The sequence below is a fragment of the Oryctolagus cuniculus genome, chromosome 7, assembly GCF_051225735.1.
Source record: "Oryctolagus cuniculus isolate XC-2025 breed Fujian yellow rabbit chromosome 7, ASM5122573v1, whole genome shotgun sequence".
NCBI lineage: Eukaryota > Metazoa > Chordata > Mammalia > Lagomorpha > Leporidae > Oryctolagus > Oryctolagus cuniculus.
Genome location: NC_142873.1, coordinates 1,596,565 through 1,613,995, shown reverse-complemented (window position 1 = coordinate 1,613,995; position 17,431 = coordinate 1,596,565). Strand labels below are relative to the sequence as shown.

The 17,431-nt window shown below is 40.7% G+C and overlaps 1 protein-coding gene across 7 annotated transcripts in view; it reads left to right on the top strand.

Annotated features, from left to right (window-relative positions):
• The window catches only part of LOC138850456 (uncharacterized), a 157,369-nt gene that overhangs the window by 132,538 nt on the left and 7,400 nt on the right, over nucleotides 1–17,431 (top strand). For all 7 annotated transcript variants that reach the window (XM_089336788.1, XM_089336787.1, XM_089336786.1 and 4 more), the window contains 2 exons: nucleotides 14,101–14,227; nucleotides 14,472–14,564. In XM_089336788.1, coding sequence (XP_089192914.1) covers nucleotides 14,101–14,227; nucleotides 14,472–14,564 — 220 coding nt within the window. The remainder of the gene's footprint in view (nucleotides 1–14,100; nucleotides 14,228–14,471; nucleotides 14,565–17,431) is intronic.

Sequence of the window (17,431 nt, the reverse complement as noted above, 5' to 3'; positions counted from 1 at the left end):
GGAGCTCAATAAATAGGAATCTTTTCTAACAGAATACAACTTAAAGCTCTCTGAGATAACACCTTAAGGCTCAGAGCAGAGACAAGAGTCATTAAAAAGTAAAGATCCTAGTTGCATGGTTCAAGCAGTTATGGGTCATACTGACCAGAGTGAACAAGATGTGCTTGATATCACGTTACCTCACCCATTAGTTTTCAAAACTTGGTGGTAATAGAAGTCCTGGACCAGCATTCAAAAGAGAGTTGTGAGTGGATTAGAAAGACAAGGGTCTTAAGGGTACAGCCTGGAGTGGAGGGATAACCTCTCCAATCTGAGAGTCACTATTTGCATTGCTTCCTGCCACATGCCCATTACATCACTCCACTATCAGCATCTCTAGAAATGGAGGTCTGTAAAATCTAATCTGTTATATACTTGGTACCTGGGCTATGCTTCTGCCCACTGTATTCTTTTCCTCTTTAACTTTTATTTAATAAATATAAATTTCCAAAGTACAGCTTTTGGATTACAATGGCTTCCCCCCACCACCTGCAACCCTCCCATCTCTGGCTCCTTCTCCCATTCCATTCACATCAAGATTCATTTTCAATTATCTTTATATACAGAAGATCAATTTAGCATATATTAAGTAAAGATTTCAACAGTTTGCACCCACACAGAAACACAAAGTGTAAAGTACTGTTTGAGTACTAGTTATAGCATTAATTCACATTGAACAACATATTAAGTACAGAAATCCTACATGGTGAGTAATTGCACAGTGACTCCTGTTGTTGATTCAACTATTGACAGTCTTGTTTATGGCATCAGTAATCACCCTAGGCTCTTGTCATGTGTTGCCAAGGCTGTGGAAGCCTTTTGAGTTCACCGACTCCAATCTTATTTAGACAAGGTCATAGTCAAAGTGGAAGTTCTCTCCTGCCTTCAGAGAAAGGTAGCTCCTTCTTTGAAGGCCTGTTCTATCCATTGAGATATCACTCACAGGGATCTTTTATTTAGGCTTTTATTTTTTATTTATTTATTTTTTCCAGTGTGTCTTAGCTTTCCACACCTGAAATACTCTCATGGGCTCTTCAGCCATATCCAAATGCCTTAAGGGCTGATTCTGAGGCTAGAGTGCTGTTTAGGACATCTGCCATTCTATGAGTCTGCTGTGTATCCCGCTTCTAATGTTGGATCATTTTCTCCTTTTTAATTCTATCAGTTAATATTAGCAGATACTAGTCTTGCTTATGTGATCCCTTTGACTCTTAATCCTATCATTATGATCAATTCTGAACTGAAATTGATCACTTTGACTAGTGACATGGCATTGGTACATGCCACCTTGATGGGATTGAATTGGAATCCCCTGGCACGTTTCTAACTCTACCATTTGGCGCAAGTTTGATTGAGCATGTCCCAAATTGTACATCTCCTCCCTTTCTTATTCGCACTCTTATATTTAACAAGGACCACTTTTCAGTTAAACACCTAAGAATAATTGTGTGTTAATTAAAGAGTTCAACCAAAGTATTAAGTAGAACAAAAAAGTACTAAGGGGTGATAAAGTCACTGTTTCTCAAAGTGTCCATTTCACTTCAACAGGCTTCCTTTTAGGTGCTTGGTTAGTTGTTTTCAGGGAGAACATATGATATTTGTCCCTTTGGGACTAGCTTAATTCACTCAGCATGATGTTTTCCAGATTCCTCCATTTTGTTGCAAATGAGCAGATTTCATTGTTTTTGACTGCTGTGTAGTATTCTATAGAGTACATGTCCCATAATTTCTTTATCCAGTCTACTGTTGATGGGCATTTGTGTTGATTCCAGGTCTTAGCTATTGTGAAGTGATCTGCAATAAACATTATGGTGCAGACATCTTTATTATTTGCCAATTTAATTTCCTTTGAGTAAATTCCAAGGAGTGGGATGGCTGGGTTGTATGGTAGGGTTATATTCAGGATTCTGAGGAATCTCCAGACTGATTTCCATAGTGGCTTTACCAGTTTGCATTCCCACCAACAGTGGGTTAGTTCCCTGTTTCCCCACATCCTTGCCAGCATCTGTTGTTCGTAGATTTCTGAATGTGAACCATTCTAACCAGGGTGAGGTGAAACCTCATTGTGGTTTTGATTTGCATTTCCCTGATGGTTAGTGATCCTGAACATTTTTTCATTTGCCTGTTGGCCATTTGGATTTCCTCTTTTGAAAAAATGTCTATTGAGGTCCTTGGCCCATCTCTTGAGTGGGTTGTTGGTTTTCTTTTGGAGATTCTTGATCTCTTTGTAGATTCTGGTTATCAACCCTTTATCTGTAGCATAGTTTGCAAATATTTTTTCCCATTCTGTCAGTTGCCTCTTCACTTTCCTGACTATTTCTTTTGCAGTACAGAAACTTCTCAATTTGATGCAATCCCAAGTGTTAATTTTGGCTTTGACTGCCTGTGCCTCTGGGGTATTTTCCAAGAAGTCTTTGCCGGTGCCAATGTCTTGCAGGGTTTCTCCAATGCTCTCTAATAATTTGCTGGTGTTGGGTTGTAGATTTAGATCTTTAATCCATGTTGAGTGAATTTTTGTGTAAGGTGTAAAGTAGGTGCCTTCCTTCAAGCTTCTGCATTTGGAAATCCAATTTTCCCAGCACCATTTATTGAATAGACTGTCTTTACTCCAGGGATTGGTTTTGGATCCTTGATCAAATATAAGTTGGCTATAGATGTTTAGATTTCTGGTGTTTCAATTCTGTTCCATTGGTCTATCCATCTGTTTCTGTACCAGTACCATGCTGTTTTGATTACCACTGCCCTGTAGTATGTCCTGAAATCTGGTATTGTGATGCCTCCGGCTTTGTTTTTGTTACACAAAATTGCTTTAGCTATTCGAGGTCTCCTGTGCCTCCATATGAATTTCAGCATCATTTTTTCCAGATCTGAGAAGAATGTCTTCGGTATTTTGATTGTTATCGCATTGAATGTATAAAGTGCTTTTGGGAGAATGGACATTTTGATGCTATTGATTCTTCCAATCCATGAGCATGGAAGATTTTTCCATTTCTTGCTATCCTCTTCTATTTCTTTCTTTAAGATTTTGTAATTCTCATCGTAGAGATCTTTAACATCCTTGGTTAAGTTTATTCCAAGGTATTTGATTGTTATTGTAGTTGTTGTGAATGGGATTGATCTTAGCAGTTCTTTCTCAGCCATGGCATTGTCTGTGTATACAAAGGCTGTTGATTTTTGTGCATTGATTTTATATCCTGCTACTTTGCAAACTCTTCTATGAGTTCCAATAGTCTCTTAGTGGGTTCTTTGGATCCCCTAGATAAAGAATCATATCATCTGCAAAGAGGGATAGTTTGAGTTCTTCCTTCCCAATTTGTATCCCTTTAATTTCTTTTTCTTGCCTGATGGCTCTGGCTAAAACTTCCAGAACTATGTTGACTAGCAGTGGTGAGAGTGGGCATCCCTGTCTGGTACAAGATCTCAGTGCAAATGCTTCCAACATTTCCCCATTCAATAGGATGCTGGCCATGGGTTTTTCATAAATTGCTTTGATTGTATTGAGGAATGTTCCTTTTATACCCAATTTGCTTAGAGTTTTCATCATGAAATGGTGTTGTATTTTATCGAATGCTTTCTCTGCATCTATTGAGATAATCATATGGTTTTTCTTCTGCAGTTTGTTAATGTGGTTTATCACATTGATTGATTTGTGAACATTGTACCATCCCTGCATACCAGGGATAAATCCCACTTGGTCTGGGTGGATGATCTTTCTGATGCGTTGTTGCATTCAGTTAGCCAGAATTTTATTGAGGTTTTTTTCATCTATGTTCATCAGGGATATTGGTCTGAATGTTCTTTCAGTGCTGCATCTTTTTCCAGCTTAGGAATTAAAGTGATGCTGGCTTCATAGAAAGAATTTGGAAGGATTCCCTCTTCAATTGTTCTGAATAGTTTGAGAAAAATTGGAGTCAGTTCTTCTTTAAATGTCTGGTAGAATTCAGCAGCGAATCCATTCAGTCCTGGGCTTTTCTTTCTTGGGAGGGCCTTTATTTCTATCTCAGTTATGGGTCTGTATGTTTTCTATGTCTTCCTGGTTCAATTTAGGTAGGTTCCATGTGTCCAGGAATCTATCCATTTCTGACAGTTTTCCCTGTTTGCTGGCATACAAGTCCTTGTAGTAGTTTCCGATGACTCTTTTTATTTCTTTGGTGTCTGTTGTTATGTTTCCTTTTTCATCTCTGATTTTATTGATTTGGGTCTTTTCTTTTTTTAGTTAGTTGGGCCAATGGGGTGTCAATTTTATTTATTTTTCAAAAAAACCAGCTCTGTTTGGCTGATCTTTTGTTATTTTTTTTTTGGATTCAATCCTGTTGATTTCTTCTCTGATTTTAATTATTTCTCTTCTACTAGATTTGGGTCTGGTTTTTTACAGTTTTTCTAGATCCTTGAGATGAATTGAAAGCTCATTTATTTGGTGTTTTTCCAATTTCTTGATGTAGGCACCTATTGCTATAACCTTTCCTCTTAACACTGCTTTTGCTGTATCCCATAAGTTTGATATGTTTTGTTGTTATCCTCATTTACTTCCAGAAAGTTTTTGATTTCTCTTTTGATTTCTTCTATGACCCAGTGTTCATTCAGGAGCATGTTGTTCAGTCTCCATGTGTTTGCATATGCTCTAGGGATTCCTGAGTTGCTTCATTCCACTTTGGTTTGAGAAGCTGCATTGTATGATTCTAATTCTTTTAAATTTGCAGAGACTTGCTTTATGGGCTAGTATGTGGTCAGTCCTAGGGTAGGTTCCATGCACTGTTGAGAAGAATTTAAATTCTTTAAGTGTAGGATTGAAAGTTCTGTAGATATCTGTTAGATCCATTTGGGCTGTAGTGTCAATTGAATCTGCTGTTTCCTTGTTGATCTTCTGTTGGGTTGATCTATTTCTGAGAGTGGAGTATTGAAGTCCCTCAATACTATTGTATTGGAGTCCATGTCTCCCTTTTAAGTCCCTTAACATATCTTTTAAATAAACCGGTGCCCTGTAATTAGGTGCATATACATTTATAACAGTTACGTCTTCCTGTTGAATTGTTCCCTTAATCAGTATATAGTGCCCCTCTTTGTCTCTCTTAACAGTTTTTGTGTTAAAGTTTATTTTGTCTGATATTAATATGGCTACACCTGCTATTTTTTTGGTTACTGTTGGCATGGAATACATTTTTCCAACCTTTTACTTTCAGTCTGTATGCATCTTTGTTGGAAAGATGTGTTTCTTGTAGGCTGGAAATAGATGGGTTTTTTTCCTTAATCCATTTGGCCAGTCTGTGTCTTTTAACTGGAGATTTGAGTCCATTAACATTCAATGTGACTATTGATAAGTAGTAACTTTGCCCTGCCATTTTCCCAAAGATATTTCTAATACATGCTTTGAAATTCCTGTGATCTTTTACTGGGATATTTTCTTCCTTTACCTTTTTTCATATTTATGGCCGTGTTTCTGTGTTTCTGTGTGTAACACATCTTTAAGCATCTTTTGCAGGGCTGGATGAGTGGTGACAAATTCTTTTAATGTCTGTTTGCTATGAAAGGTGTTTATTTCACCTTCATTCACAAATGAGAGCTTAGCAGGATATAATATTCTGGGCTGGCAATTTTTCTCTCTTAGTACCTGGGCTATATCTTGCCATTCCCTCCTAACCTGTAGGGTTTCTGATGAGAAGTCAGCTGTGAGTCTAATTGGAGATCCTCTGAGAGTAATCTGATGTTTCTCTCTTGCACATTTTAGAATCTTTTGTTTATGTTTCACTGTAGTGAGTTTGATTACAACGGGTCATGTCGAGAATCTCTTTTGGTCATGTTTACTAGGGGTTCTATGAGCTTCCTGTACTAGGATGTTTCTGTCCTTCTCCAAATTCAGGAAGTTTTCTGCTAGTATCTCACTAAAAAGGCCTTTCTCTCTCTCCATGCCTTCAGGAACTCCTAGAACCTGAATGTTGGCTTTTTTAATAGTATCCTGTAGATTCCCAACAATATTTTTTAGATTTCTAATTTCCTCTTCTTTTCTTTGGTTTGACTGTATGCTTTCCTGTGCTCTGTCTTCTAAGTCTGATAGTCTCTCTTTTTAAGGCTCTCAAATGCATTTGTCATTTGATCTATTGAATTCTTCATTTCATTTTGATTTCTCTTCACTATCACAATTTCATGTTCTACTAAATGCTTCATTTAATTTTGATTTTTCCTTAAGATTTCATTTTCATGAGAGAGATTTTCTACCCTGTCCAGTAAGGATTTCTGTAGTTCAAGAATTTGTTTATGAGAACTTCTAAGTGTTCTTTTCATATATTTTTGGAAATCCATATGTTGCATTTCTTCTATCTCATCACGTTTATAATCTTGGCTTGGGGTGTCTTGTTCACTTGGGGGCATTATAATGTCTTCCTTGTTCTTGTTTCCTCAGTTTCTGCATTTCTTGCTTGGCATTATGGAGATATTCTTTGGTTTTCTTTTTCTTTTTTCTTTTTTTTTTTTTTTTTGCTGTTGTGGTTTTTCTTGTTATACTATGACTCGATTAAGTGGACTGTCTGCTTTTGATGGATCCTTAGAGGCTTGTGATGGGTGTGGCAAGAGAGCTCTGTTTGATTCTTCAGGGTTAAGGGTGACACACCCAGGTTAGGCATATTAAATTTTTTCTCCTTCTCTCTGGTTTTTTATTTTTATTTTTTATTAAGAAGGTAAGTAATTCCACACAGCTAGTGGAATTGAAGGCAGGCAGTGTCTGAGCTCTGGCCCCTGTGGGTATAATATTCATCTGCTCTGTCCTAAGGACCACACAAAGGATCTGTGCAGTCCTCAGTGTAAGCTCAGATTCGCCTGCAGTCTTCCACCAGGTTGCCAAGTTACCAAGTTTGCAGCGTCTTCCAAGAGTACTCACATCTCAGGTGCTCCATGAGTTCTCTCACACACCCTCAGTTTTTTTTTTTTTTTTCACAGTCACAGTTCATAAGCTCCCACACATCACTAGGTCCTAACCTCCTTTTATTTCTCGCACCAGAATCAGGTTTTTCTGCTTGGCTGAGGGCGGGCATAGCCCTGAGGTAGTACAGCTTTTACATATGTCCAAAATGGTGCCTGCTCTTTGTCTTGCTCACCTTTGTAAGGTGAGTGGAGAGAGAGAATCATGTCCATACTGGTCCCTTTTATTTTATTTTATTTTATTTTATTTTATTTATTTTATTTATCTCTTTTAGTTAGCCTAGTGGACTTTCCCCCATAGGGCCTTAAGGCTCATTCCCTCTAGGCTCTTCCTGCAACTTCCCTGCCAGTGTCTTCGGCTACTGAAGTTTTGTCTCACCTCCCTTTCCAGCACTGGCGTGTAGACTCGGCAGCTGGGGTCCCGAGCCATGGGCACCCGTGCCCTCCACATAGGTCCACCATGTCCCACTAGTTCTGGAAGAGTTTCTTCTGCAGTTTTTTCCCCCTAACTCTTCCCTGAAACTACAGTATCTCCACTTTTACTTTTTTTTTTTTTTTATTTTTTTTTTGACAGGCAGAGTGGACAATGAGAGACAGAGACAGAGAGAAAGGTCTTCCTTTGCCGTTGGTTCCCCCTCCAATGGCCGCTGCGGCCGGCGCGCTGCGGCCGGCACACAGCGCTGATCCGATGGCAGGAGCCAGGAGCCAGGTGCTTTTCCTGGTCTCCCATGGGGTGCAGGGCCCAAGCACCTGGGCCATCCTCCACTGCACTCCCTGGCCACAGCAGAGGGCTGGCCTGGAAGAGGGGCAACCGGGACATAATCCGGTGCCCCGACCGGGACTAGAACCCGGTGTGCCGGCGCCGCTAGGCGGAGGATTAGCCTAGTGAGCCGCGGCGCCGGCCTCCACTTTTATTAAACTATCTTTTCCTGGACTATCAGTCTGCTCCCTTCCTATTCCACCATCTTGGAGGACTCCTGCCTCCTGTATTCTAATAGTCCTTCTTGGTAGCTCAAGGAAGTTTTGCCAGGATCTCGGTAAAAAGGATGAAATAAATTGTATTTCAGGAGAAAAGTGCTTTGTGTAGTGTCACATGATTTGTAAATAGCCAGCACCTTAACTTCTGCCTAATGTTCTCTATCTTGCCACACTTAATTAAAAAACATTTATTTTTCAGATCCATTTCAGAAATTGTCACCAGTTCAAATAGTACTGCTTTAGAAAACTTTCATGAGCATGTCTTCCCTTTTGCTACTAAAGCTATGTTTGGAGTGTATGACTTCAAAAAGCATATCATGAGGCTGGTGCTGTGGCACAGCAGGTTAATGCTCTGGCCTGAAGTGCCCACATCTCATATTGGCACGGGTTCAAGACTCGGCGGCTCCACTTCTGATCCAGCTCTCTGCTATGGCCTGGGAAAGCAGTAGAAGATGGCTCAAGTCCTTGGGTCCCTGCACCCATGTGGGAGACCTGGAAGAAGCTCCTGGGTCCTGGCTTTGGTTGGTGCAGCTCCGGCCATTGCAGCCATTTGCAGAGTGAGCCATCAGATGGAAGATCTCTCTCTCTCTCTCTCTGCGTAAATTTGACTTTCACATAAATACATCTCTAAAAAAAAAAAAAACAAAAAGCATATCATAAAAATTTTCCCCCTTTCAGTAATTTCTTCCTGAAGAACATGCAGTATACATGCAGCTACAGAAAATTGCTGTGAACCTTTATCCTGCCTTCTGAGATAGCAAAATTATATTAAATTAGATTTCATATGATAAGAAGCTTCTTAAAATATAAACCAAATGAACACAATGACCATATATAAGCCGAAATGTGAAGAACAACCTTATGGTCTCCAGATAATTTATTTTTATGAATCCCAGGACTTTTTTTTTTTTTTTTTTTTTTTTGAGTAGCAGCTTTTCTAAGGTCTAATTGATAGGCAAAGATTGTGTTTATAGGAGCTTTTTTCTAAGTTTTTTAAAAAAAATATTTGAAAATATTGTATATAGAGGAGAGACCCAGAAAGATCTCCCTTCTGCTTGTTCACATCACAGATGGCTGCATTGAGCAGTGCCAGGAAAGAATGAGGTCAGGAACCAAGATCTTCACCTGGATCTCCCACATTGGTAGCATTTGCCCAAGTATTTGGATCATCTTCCATTGCTTTTCTCAGGCCATCAGCAGGAAGCTGGATCAAAAGCAGAAGAGCCAGAACATGAACCAGTGCTCATATGGGGTGCTTGTATTGCAGACGGCAGGTTTACTTGCTATGTGACAATGCTGGCCCTGTTTTATGGGAACTTCCAAATGAAATTTTGAAGTTGTATGCATTGTAGTTTGCATGTAATTCAATTTTCTGCCATACTTACTGATATATATCAGCATTTGATGTAGGACAAATCAGAAAACACAATGGCTTAACAAATAGCCAGCTGATTTGCAGTTCTGACTCTGTGTTTTGGGCTGTACTCAGCTGGGCAGTTCCTATGATCAGTCCAGGAGCAGAAATGAGAGTTCAGCCATTTGGGGAACTGATTGAGGGTTCACTTAAGTGTCTGGGGTTTGTGGTGAATCTTGGCTATGTATTATCTCTTTTTTTCTTTTTTTGACAGGCAGAGTTAGTGAGAGAGAGAGAGACAGAGAGAAATGTCTTCCTTCCATTGGTTCACGCCCCAATGGTCAGCATGCTGTGCTGATCCAAAGCTAGGAGACAGGCACTTCCTCCTGGTCTCCCATGTGGGTGCAGGGCCCAAGCACTTGGGCCATCCTCCACTGCCTTCCCAGGCCATGGCCGAGAGCTGGACTGGAATAGGAGCAACTGGGTCAGAACCAGCACCCCAACTGAGACTGTCACCTGGAATACCAGTGCCACGGGCGGAGGATTAACCTAGTGAGCCACGGCGCCAGCCTACATACTATCTCTTCAACAGGCAGGCCCCAGGGTTTTTCAGAAGATAACTGTCAGAAAAAGAAAATCTGAGAAGGCAAATACTTTACAAATTGTCTATTTCTGGGGCTGGTTCTGTGACATAGCAAGTAAAGACACCGCCTGCAGTGCCAGCATCTCATATGGGTGTCAGTTCATGACTCGGCTGCTCCACTTCTGACCCAGCTCTTTGCTACAGCCTGGGAAAACAGTAGAAGATGGCCCAAGTCCTTTGGCCCCTGCTCCCTTGTGGGAGACCTGAAAGAAGCTCCTGGTTCATATCTTTGGATCTACACAGCTGCAGCCATTGCAGCCATCTGGGGAGTGAACCTGCAGTTCAAAGGCCTCTCTTTATTCCTCCTTCTCTCTCTCTCTCTCCCTCTCTCTCTCTCTCTCTCTTCTCTGCCTCTCCTTCTCTCTTTGTGTAACTCTTTCATATAAATAAATATTTTAACAAATTGTCTATTTCTATCACATTTACTGGTATCTCATGGGGTAAATCAATTGAAATGGTGAAATTCATGGTCTTTTTCATAAAGATTTATTTATTTATTAGAAAGAGTTATACACAGAGAGAGGGAGAGGCAGAGAGAGAGAGATAGAGAGCTCTTCCATCTGCTGGTTCACTCCCCAGTTGGCTGCAATGGCCAGAGTTGTGCCAATCCAAAGCCACGATCCAGGAGATTCTTCTGGGTCTTCCACATGGGTACAGGGGCCCAAGGACTTGGGCCATCTTCTACTGCTTTCCCAGGCCATAGCAGAAAGCTGGATCAGAAGTGGGGCAGCTGGGAATCAATCCAGTGCCTATATGGGATGCCAGTCTGCAGGTGGCAGTTTTACCACTAGGCCACAGTGCCAGCCCCAATCCAGGGTTTTGTGAAGGGATGAATACAGGGAAAGGTGCTACTTGGAATCATTACTGGTAAAGTGCACTGCATTAAATATACATTATGTGTATTTGTTAACTTTCTTTAGTATAAACTTTAATAACAACATAAGGTTTATCTCTGATAACATTATTCATTTGAATACTCAACTTTTCTTTTTCCTTTTACATTATTATTTTACAAAATTTGTAGATAATGCTTTTGTTAAACCAATGCTAACTTCTGTTTAATCTTTGCCACTTAATACAGGTGGGTGCATTTTCCTATGTATTTCTATTTTTAGAGGTTTATTCCTCCACAGTGAAGCTGATGTTTTCTTGGTTAATGTATTTATTATTCTTAATTCATTCTATTATATCCTTTTTTTCCCCAATGTTCAGTGCAGAAGGAAACCAGAGGGTTTTTTTTTTTTAAGATTTCATTTATTTATTGAAAGAATTGCAGGGAGAGAAAGTCTTCTATCTGCTGGCTCACCCTCCAAATTACTGCAAAGGCCAGAGCTCAGCCAATCCAAAGCCAAGACCCAAGAGCTTCTGGGTCTCCCATGCAGGTGCAGTGGCCCAGGGACTTGGACCATGTTCCACTGCTTTCTCAGGACATAGCAGAAAGCTAGATTGTATGTTGAGCAGGCAGGACTTGAACCAGACCCCATATGGAATGCTGGCACTGAAGGCAGCAGCTTTACCCATTATGCCACAGCGTTGGCCTCCCGAGTTTTCTTTGAACTCCTGCCATTCACCTTCTCTCCCTGGTATGATTCTGGGTCCTCCACATGTTTCTAAGAGGAAAGAAAATTAATATATCACCTGTAAGTGGTTTTTTTTTTTTAAATTATTCCCCAGCTTGTCAGTACTCATTTTAGGTGTTTAATGCTAGTTTGTTTATTTAATTTTTTTAGATTTTTTTTATTTATTTGAAAGAGTTACAGAGAGGCAGAGGGGGAGAGAGAGAGAGTCTTCCATCTGCTGGTGCACTCCCTAGTTTGCCACATGGCCAGAGTTGCACTGATCCAAAGCTAGAAGTGAAGAGCTGCTTCTGGGTCTCCCACATGGGTTCAGGGGCCCAAGGACTTAGGCCATCTCCTACTGAATCCCCAGGCCATAGCAGAGAGCTGGATTGGAAGTGAAGCCACTGGGACTTGAACTGGCACCAATATGGGATGCCAGCACTGAAGGCAGTGGCTTTACCTGCTAGCCACAGTGCCAGTCCCAGTATACTAGTTAATTAAATTGGAAAATATGGGGCTGGCTCTGTGGCTAAGTGAGTTAATGCCCTGGTCTAAAACATCGACATCCCATATGTGCACCAGTTTGAGACCCAGCTGCTCCACTTCTGCTCCAGCTCTCTACTATAGCCTGGGAAAGCAGTGGAAGATGGCCCAGGTCCTTGGGTCCCTGAACCCATGTGGGAAACCCAGAAGAAGCTTCTGGTTCCTGGCTTCAGATTGGTGCAGTTCCAGCCATTGCAGCCAACTGGGGACGGAACCAGCAGATGGAAGACTTCTCTCTCTCTCTCTGCCTTTCCTCTCTCTGTGTAACTCTGACTTTCAAATAAATAAATAAATCTTTACAAAATTTTAAAATAGAAAAATAAACATAAAATTTGTTCTCACAGAATATACAGAAATGAATTATGAATTTGGCATGATTATGAAACATTACTGTCATCTATAATAATGCAGTTTGGTCTCTTGTCTTTCTGTTGCTATAGCAAAATATATATTTGTTACATGAATTGAGTTGAAACTAAGCACAGTGTGCTACATTTTTGGGGTCATGTCTGAAACATTCTACACATAGAAGATGTACTGAACAGTGTTTTAGTGCTACCTATGAAGTAAACACTTAGCATTCTGCAAGAGGAAGAGTTACCTAGTGCTGGAACACAAATCAGTTAAGTTTGTTTTCGAATTGTTAGAGTAATGGAGTCCTTAATACCTTTGAGAAGCTGAATTGGATTCTGGAATAGGATAAGGAATGTGTGGAGAAAAGAGTCTACTGGAGGCTCATTTATTTTTTTAAGATTATTTATTTGAAAGGTGGACTTGCAGAGATTGGGAGAGACAGGGAGACAAAAGGATATATCTTCTTTCTAGTGTTCATTCCCCAAATACCCACAATGGCTGGGACTGGGCCAGGCCAAAGCCAGGAGCCTGGGACTCCATGGGTCTCCCACATTGGTGGAAGGGTCCAAATACTCAGGCCATTTTCACTGCTCTTTCAATCACATTAGTAGGGAACTAGATTGGAATTGGAGCAGCAAGGACTCAAGTCTTCTGTTTACATGGGATGCCAGCATTGATGGTGGAGGCTTAGCCTGCTGGATCACAATTCTGGTGACTATTGCAGGTTCTGAAATGAATCTCTAAGCATTTTTCTCAGTGAGTCACAAATGCAGATTGTACTGCAGACATTCCCAGGTTCTCTTTTTGGGCAAATAATTCCATTGCTTTCATTTAATTATGTATAATGTCATTTCAAATGTTTATCATTTGAATGCTTTGGGAAAGTATTTCCATTGCTTTCACTTTAATTAGGTATAATGTTATTTCAATTGTTTATCACTAGAATAATCATAGACAAGGGCAAAAGCTAATTTGTATTCTTTGTCTTACCTGTATTTTCTCTTTTACTTAAAAAAATATTTATTAGCTTGATAGAGAAAAAAGTTGATGGACTGAGAGATAGAGAGCTTTGATACTTTAATTCACTTCCTAGATAACCATACCAAACAGGTGGGGCAGGACTGAAGCCAGGATTGGGGAATGGAATCTAGGCCTCCTTCATTGGTGACATCACCATTGCTTCCCCAGGTTTGCATTATCTGGGAGCTAGAAACTAGAGCTGGCATTGGAAATCATAGACACTCTGAGGTGGCATCATAAACAACACTAAGCTAAATGTCTGCCCTGTCTTTTAATATATTTTTTCTCTGACATATTGGAAATGATATGCATGGTGTTTTCCTGGAAATTGTTTTCTGTTCATTCCCATCGTAGTTTCACTGATGGTTTCTTGCCTTTTTTCTCAATGCTTCTACATACTTCTCCTTAACATTGCCCAGTCAAGAGTCAGTATTGCCCCTCTTCTAGCCTGCTGTGCAATTCCCCTTGACAGATGTGGCCTTTGTGATTTGAACCTCCTGTTTCCCTCCAGCTTGGGCATGTCTCACAGCCTGTAGATCATGGGTTTGACTCTGTTGAATGCTCCGTGTAGCTTTCTAAACACTCAACAAGTCTAATGTGAAACCATATCCTTCCTTTTTTCCTTCATATCCATACACAACTGTCAGTGTTTGTTTTGTGACAGAGTTAACATGTTGACTGGAAGTGTATTATTATAGGTGATGACAGCATTTGAAGACCTGGCTGTGTACTTTACGTGGGAAGAATGGCAGAAAATGAACAATGCTCAGAAAATCCTGTACAGAGATGTGATGCTGGAGACCTACAGCAGCCTGTTCTCCTTGGGTGAGTGACACCCATCACATGCCCAGTGATAACATTTTCTTGCTATTTGACAAATAAGGAAACACTTTATAATGTTTAATATTGGGCAGGATTAGAATTTGAGTCCATGAATAATCCGAATATCTACCATCTAACAAAAGATTCAAATTGGAACATTTGTTGCATAGCTCCTGAACCAAGCTGTAGTCCTTTAAATAACCCAAGATAGTGATTTTACAAAGTCTTACTTTGTTTCCATTAATAGGGCACTGCATTACCAAACCTGACTTGATCTTCAAATTGGAGCGAGGAGAAGAGCCATGGATCGTGGATGAATGCTTGAATCTGAGCCTTTCAGGTCAGTCTGCACATAAGAGACAGGGAGGCCAAGGCAGAAAGTGTGCAGATGTTGACTGGTGTTCTTTCCATGAATTTTTCTCAAGCCTTACTCCTGATGACAGCTGGTTTTGTGCATCAGACACAGGCATTTAGAGATACCAATATCTTTCTAATTTTTGTTCTTAGTGAAGATGTCCTTTGATTAAAAAAAAAAATCCAGTCATTTTCTGATGTTACTAAGGCTTTTATCTAGGTTTGATACATTCCCCCAATTCTAACTTGTCCTTCTCCACACTTTCATACCTTTTCCTTCATGCACTTATTAGTTCCTTCAGTGCTTGTTAATTAGGCAACATACAGAAACTTATTTTTTTTTTAGGATTAATTTTTCTGTTTGTTTTTGGTTTTTTTTTTTTTTTTTTTTTTTTGACAGGCAGAGTGGACAGTGAGAGAGAGAGACAGAGAGAAAGGTCTTCCTTTTGCCGTTGGTTCACCCTCCAATGGCCACTATGGCCAGTGTGCTGTGGCTGGCACACCATGCTGATCCAAAGCCAGGAGCCAGGTGCTTCTCCTGGTCTCCCATGTGGGTGCAGGGCCAAAGGACCTGGGCCATCCTCCACTGCACTCCTGGGCCACAGCAGAGAGCTGGCCTGGAAGAGGGGCCACTGGGACAAAATCCAGCACCCCGACTGGGACTAGAACCTGGTGTGCCAGTGCCGCAGGCAGAGGATTAGCCTATTGAGCCACCACAGCCTGTTTCTGTTTTTTTTTTTTAAAAGATTTATTTATTTATTTGAAAGTCAGAGAGAGAGAGAGAAGAAGGAGAGGCAGAGAGAGAAAGAGAGGTCTTCCATCCACTGGTTCACTTCCCAATTGGCTGTCGTGGCTGGGGCTGTACTGATCTGAAGCTAGGAGCCAGGAGCTTCTTCCAGGTCTCCCATATGGGTACAGGGGTCCAAGTACTTGGGCCATCTTCTACTGCTTTCCCAGGCCATAGCAGAGTGCTGGATCAGAAGTGGAGCACCTAGGACTTAAACTGGTACCCATAAGTGATGTTGGCACTGCAGGTCATGGCTTTACCTGCTATGCCACAATGCCAGCCCCCAGAAACTTATTTCTAACTCATTGCTCAGATTGCGTTCCCACTCATGATTTTGCCCAGGCATAGAACTTGCTCAGGACTGAATCAATAAATGTGAACTCTCTCTTTCTTAGTCTCTTTCTTTTTTTTCCTCTGTTCCTCTCAAATAAATAAGAAAATTATAGTCTGTTGGAAACATTTGAGGAGTGAGCCTACAGTTGGCAAACCTCTTTTTCAGTCTGTCTTTATCTCTCATTCTGTCTCTCTGACTCTCAAGTAAGCAAATAAGTAAATGCTAAAAGATGGTCATGTGGCTGGCGCTGTGGCACAGTGAATTAACACCCTAGCATGAAGCACCAGCATCCCATATGGGCACCAGTTTGGGTCCCAGTTGCTCCACTTCCAATCCAGCTCTCGGCTATGGCCTGGGAAAGCAGTAGAAGATGGTCCAAGTCCTTGGTCCTCTGCACCAGAGGGAGACCCAGAAGCAGCTCCTGGCTCCTGGCTTCAGATCAGCACAGTTCTGGCCATTGTGGCCAACTGGGGAGTGAACCATTGGTTGGAAGACCTTACTCTCTCTTTGCCTCTCCTCTCTCTGTGTAACTCTGACTTTCAAATAAATAAATAAATCTTTAAAAATAAAACATGGTCATGAGTAAGCCTCTGTGCTGTGACATCAGAAATTATGAAGCTAGGAATGACACTGTGGTACAGTGTGTTAAAACTCCAGCCTGCAACAGTAGCTTTGCATATTGGTGCCAGTTCAAGTCCCAGCTAGTCCTCTTCTAATCCAGCTCTCTGCTAATGCACCTGAGAAAAGAGCAGAGGTTGCCCAAGTCTTTGGCCCCCTGTACCCATGTGGGAGACAAGAAAGACACTCCTGGCTCCTAACTTCATTTTGGCCCAGCATTGGTTATTGTGCCCATATGGGGAGTGAACCAGCAGATGGAAGACTTCTCTCTGTCTCTCTATAATTCTAGCTTTCAAATAAATAAAGTAAATCTTTGAAAAAAAGGAAATCATAAACTAAGCATGAACTTACATAAAACATGAAAATAAGTGATCCTAGACTCACCAAGAAAATAATGAGATTTTGAGACCCAAGGTCAAGTAGCCTCATGGGGTTATGTTGAGTGACTCAGATTTCTTTAAGGGTGGAGTTTGAAGTATGATTTCTCTCTTATTTTTCAGTATCATTGAAAATAAGCAAATAAAAAGATAAGAAAAGCATAGGAAATGAAGCTTTCAGGGAAATAGGAGGCAACTTATCAAAAGTCTCCTGAAATTCAAATTATCACACAGGAATGTTTCTAGAAAGAATTTAGAGGAGGTAACCAGCACTGATGATTTCAGAATGAGTTATAAAACACTTTTCAAAGAAGATGAGCACATCCCGATTTGCAGAAACAAATTCTTCAAACTGATTGGGAGTGTTTAACTAAAGTGGTATATTGGGAATTTTCTGTACCTGTTGTACTTCTGAGAAGCTGAAGGTGTTGGGTGTCCTTAGGAATTTGGGGAAGCTGTCATAGAGTAGAGACAAAGTCATTTTTCATTTGAAAAATCCCACAAATGATGTTTACCTAGGAAGACTGAGCATGAGACACTCATAGATTCAAATCCTACTCCTTAAATGTTGTCCTGCTTAAAGTACAGGCACATTTCACTCTTCTCCACCTGCAAGTAAATGATCAGTGAAACTTTTTCATGTTTATGGTTGAGATATCAGAGAAGCAAAAAGCACACAATTTTTATAAAAATAAACTGGAGAAAAAGCACAGGGGAAAAAATGGTTGCTAGGTAGT